This window comes from Corvus brachyrhynchos, unplaced genomic scaffold (assembly GCF_000691975.1).
Source record: "Corvus brachyrhynchos isolate BGI_N302 unplaced genomic scaffold, ASM69197v1 scaffold142, whole genome shotgun sequence".
In the NCBI taxonomy this organism is placed as follows: Eukaryota; Metazoa; Chordata; class Aves; order Passeriformes; family Corvidae; genus Corvus; species Corvus brachyrhynchos.
This window is the reverse complement of record NW_008237226.1, coordinates 864,951-870,043: the sequence shown is the minus strand read 5'-3', so window position 1 is coordinate 870,043 and position 5,093 is coordinate 864,951. Positions and strand designations below refer to the sequence as shown.

The 5,093-nt window shown below is 38.4% G+C and overlaps 1 protein-coding gene across 1 annotated transcript in view; it reads right to left on the bottom strand.

Moving 5' to 3' along the window:
* Nucleotides 1-5,093, bottom strand: part of CUBN (cubilin) — a 143,939-nt gene that overhangs the window by 62,079 nt on the left and 76,767 nt on the right. The window contains exons 32-33 of the mRNA XM_008629880.2: nucleotides 3,162-3,318; nucleotides 1,337-1,453 (exon numbers count right to left, since the gene is read on the bottom strand). Coding sequence (XP_008628102.1) covers nucleotides 1,337-1,453; nucleotides 3,162-3,318 — 274 coding nt within the window. The remainder of the gene's footprint in view (nucleotides 1-1,336; nucleotides 1,454-3,161; nucleotides 3,319-5,093) is intronic.

Below are 5,093 nucleotides of genomic sequence, written 5' to 3'. Positions count from 1 at the left end.
CTGCATACGCGTGTTTCGCACTCCTTTGTGTCCTGTCTGGTCAATCAATTACAGCTATCAATGCAAGTCCTCAGGATACACAGCAAAAAGGGAAAAAACGCAGTGGGTGGCCAGAGCAGGAGACTTGTTGGCCTTCCCAGTAAAAGGAGAGCAGGAGCTCTGCTGTGGCCTGCCATTGGCTAAATCTATCGGATATGCAATGCAATGTATGTATGCTATGTATGTATGTAATGCTGTGCAACGGTGTAATGAAGCCATATGGAGCTGTAACACGAGGCATGGGATGGTCCTGCTGGCAAGTGGAGGAGGTCACTTCTTCTACAGCACTTTTATGGTCTCTCATACTCTTGTAATTCAGGAGACAGCAGTCATATATGAGTTTTCAATATGAATCCAGGGAAAGTTTGTCTTTAAAAATAAACGTTGTATAGGTGAGGAAGAGCTTTGATGATGTCCTTTTCATGGACATCCTATTTGTATAAGTAATTATGATAAAAAAAACCTATTACTTATCTCCTGATTTGTGTTTTGGTGTTTTCTTGGCAAATTGATATTTGTTTTATAACCTAGCAAAATAAACTTATACATATGATTGAAACATCCTATGATTTTAACAACAATGGCTAAATATAAGATGTACAGATGAAGTAGAATAGTTCCTATTTAAAATTAGGATACTAGAACGCTATTATAGGATTTAACACATACAAATTTTTTTAGGAATCTTATACAATGTAAAGGTAATAGAGGGTATTAAAGGTAGTACCAGTATCTGATGGAAAATATTTGGTGTTTTATGACCAATCATAAATCTGTGCAAAATTATGAATAGCTGAGAGTGTATCTATGCATATAACACTCCTTATTTATGTATTTTTCTTTGTATTTGAAATCGAAGATTCTGTGTATCTTTTCTCATTATTCAATCTATTTTTTAATGTTACTAGCATAGATTTCATGTAACACAACTCTAGTTTGAAAACGCCAGACCGAAATAAGTTCAGCTAAATACAAGTGCTTTAATTATATGTAAACCCTGAGATTTTCTCACAAATGAATCCAACATCACATAGTATTCAACACCTCACTTATAATTGTAACACTTGGGTCACAGTAAATTGGGGGAGATGACAGAGTTGCAAATTGTTTTCCTCGCTATGCACTAAATCTTTTGCAGTGAAATCTGACTTGTGACAGACTGGGAGAACCACACTCATCAACTACCAGGATGCAGAACTTCCTAAAGATATAAAGGAGGAATTTTGCATTGTTATTGCAGAAAAGAAGATGAGGATATTAGTCATCCCAGCTAACTACAAAAGATGTTTTTACTTACATGGTTCCTGAGCCTGAATAATCCAGCTGCAGTTCTGATTGTTTGGGTATTTGGCAGGATACAGAGGAGAGGAAATTGCTGCCCCAACTGAATCTGATTCTATGAAACTTCCACATGCTTTAGAACGAAACACAAAGATACAGATACATATATAAATATTTGTATATACAAATCACCTTGCTTAGATTCTGTAGTGAAAATGAATGCATAAAGTGTAACATGGAACATCAGCATGAAATGAGGATAAAATTCTCCATAGTATTTAATCAGAAGAAGAGACTTAAGGATTAGTTCCCAGCGCTGGGTGCACTTTCTTGACCTGGATCCACAAGCCATGCTGCACCTGGCTGACCATCTGCAAGAAGCCAGAGTGACTTTAGACCTGATAGTTTTCATCTCCTCATAGCCCAGAAGAGAAATCTTGGGGCCAAAGTGTTAAACTCTCTCAAAGTGTTAAACTTGGTTCTGGGGTAGTGCAATACACCTATTTCTCTGGTCATTTGTCTAGGCTGGCATCTAGGAAGAAAAAAATCATAAATTACTGTCCACTACCTTCCAGCAGCCAGGGATGGCACCACATTGCATTAGCGGGACCCTCTTGTGAGCTGTGTCAGCAAAACTGCAATTGTGTGAGGTGTTGCACTATGCTAGAGCTTGACTGACTGCAGAACTTTGGCTGACAGTGCTGAGTGCTGCCATGCCTCATCTCTAAGCTCAGTGGCTGCTCATAAACTGCCCAGGTCAGAGTTTAACACACACCTGCTTTGAACTGCTGGGTGAGGAGGTGAGTACCAAAGAGTGAGATTCATTTATTGTGCTGTGCTGCCTAAAATACCAAACAAAAGATGGGATTTAACTGAGTTTTCTCAGGAAGAGAGGAGCTGAGTTGTAAAATCCTAGGCAGGGAACACTCACTCATCAGACATGGTTTGAGCAGTACTAAATCCAGTAAATGTGTTCTGAGAAAACTGAACAGATTAGGCTCTCACAGCTGCTAGCCAGAAATGGCTAATTAGCTATCTAACTAGTATCTCAGTAACTGAGTAACTGAGATTTTTGTTGATACAAAATCCTCCTTTTCTTTATAATTTTTCACAATATTTTCAAAGAATGAAACATTTTTGGGAAAAGCAATATTTATGGTGAAAAGAATCCTGAGAGGAAAATAAGAGAAACTGATTTTCTCTGCAAAAACTAGATGTCTGCATCTTGGGGAAAAACTGTTGCCGAAATTATTGAGAAAAAGTGAAAGCAAATCACCAGTTATCAAATAGTATGTAATTTCATGAAAATTCTGCCCAGTTGGTGTCATTTTTCATTAAAAAGGAAACCATGTAAAATACCAATTAGTCCGCCACAAATTGGATAGTTGATGTTTGGCAGGGTGTGCAGGCCTGAATCCATGGACTTCATCAACAGCATCACACAGAATTCTTTTATAGCTTTTCAGATTCATGCGCATGGATGGACATATAAAATGTTATTTTGTCACTAGGTCTGTGGAAACTGCCAGTTGCACATTTTTCTCAGGATGGTTATGGACAGCTAACCCTCTAGGGAGGAAGAATAAGAGGCAGCTGATGTGTGCTAGATGCCTTGCTATAAAAAGTATGAAATCTTTTTTCCCAATTGAAGAATCTAAGTTGATCCTCAGGCTTTAAATTCTTTAATCTATAATTCGGAAAATTCATTCCTGGTAAAGATACACACTCCATGTGCTTCATGTGTAGAAATGATACTTTCCATTATCAGCTGTGCTAAAAGACTGTGTCTGATACAAAGTGGTGATTAGATAAATATGCATTAATGTAAATGATGAAATTACCCTCAGTGAAGTGAGCACTGAAGCCCCTGTGCTGGATGGTTGTATCGGAGTGCAGTCGGATGTACATCAGATTCTTGGAGGATGTGATAGGAAGGGGATGCTGTGTTCCACAGAGTCTTCTAAGAAGTGGTGCTTCATTGTTGGGACCATCAAATACCTGTTATGAAAAGATCAAATGAAGTGGTTTTTTTCAATGGGAGTATTGAGAAGACTTTATTTCATTCTCTCTCTTATGTTTCATATATTTTGATCCTGATATAATCCTGCTATGGGCAGTGCAAACAAACTGTGCATTGCTTATCTTAAGTGGCAATTTCCAAAAAATGTGTGTGTTTCAGGTTGAAGCTACTGTGACCCTTGTAACAGAAATGCCTCAAGCAAAAATCTTCTTTCATGTGTATTGGGTATTAAAGCAATTCTCCTTTAAAAATCCAGATATTCTCATACATTTGTTGTTTTCTCTTAAGGGCCAGCATGAGTTCCTGTGTAGCTTTCATTCAGTTAGACCCTACATCTTGCCTCAGTAAAATTTCTAAACTAGCCCTAATATGCAATTGGTGCACCAGTGAGAGCTATGTCTCTGGATAAAAGGTCACTAGGATTATGGTTTTTAGATACATGGACCTGGCATCAAGGATCAGAGTCCTATATCTATGTTTTATAACAGTTTTAAAGTGCTGAATTACACACATATACATGAAGTGCTATTTAAGCAGCGGGTAAAGATTAAAAAAAAAAAAAAAAAGGAGGAAGAATGTAAAGATAGGTTTAAAAACTTCACTTTTAATTTTACCACAAATGCCTTCTTTTTTAAACTTCACTTTTAATTTTACCACAAATGCCTTCCTTCTCTTTTTTCCCCCCCTACAACTGATAATTTTGTTTCCTTCCTGTTTCACAATCAGGAAGAGAAGGACAGAGAAGTTAGAACCAACTTAAGCAACTTCAAAATTTTGACAAGAGAAAGCACAGAGAGAGAAGAATGGGCACAGCCTCAGTCTCCCATTAATTATTCCCAGCACTCCAACAGAAGTGATTTGTTGCTGCTGTGTTTGGAGCCAAGGAACAACCTCAGAAGTGCCTGGTTTCAGAAGCAAGGAGTGCTGGAGCTCCCAGCATGGTTGCATGACCCACAGAGGAAGAGCCTTTGGGCTACTGGGCAGCAACAGCAGCTGAATTCAGTTCCTGTTTCAGCATTAACATCCTGCCCGGCCATAGGCACATAATTTAATACAATTTATGACTTGGCTGGAGAAAAATATGGATTAAAATGTGGATAGGAGTACTCGAAGATGGAGCCAGGATGATAAAAGCTATATAAATGCCATCAGATTAGAAGACATGTACTTTTTATTGAGATTGTCTTCTTTTACTTCAAAATGCCTCACATTCTAGTGAGTCTGTGCAAGGCTGCACCAATGAATTAGAAATTTTTAACTAGACCATGTAACACAATGCAGTGTTTCTGCCTCCAGTATTCAAAGGCTTTTGAGCACACTAGTGAAAACAGCAGCTGAGAGAAAGATGACCTGTCTCAAATAAACCTCAGAGCTAAGAAACAAGGGACAAAACTCCTGCTTAATCCCCTGACATACCCTACATAGTCAATGCCGTACTCATGAATTAAACATTGGCCTGTGATTCTGGGAATACTAGCTAGCTGTGTGGGATCTTGTGATGGAGCATTAAGTCCGCAACGCCTGTTAAAATTAGTACCTGGTAAAGACACCCAGAAACATCCATCCATTCAACCTTTTCTTCTCTCTTGGAAGCCTGCCACAATCAAACCTCTAATACACAGCGTGCAGTGTTTATTCTTCCTCTGCACATATATTCTGTATATAAATCAGACTGCCTGGAGTTAAAAACCACAAACGATGGAATGTGGGGGAATTAAAATAACCCTTAGGAATTAAGGCAGTGTCTTTCCCT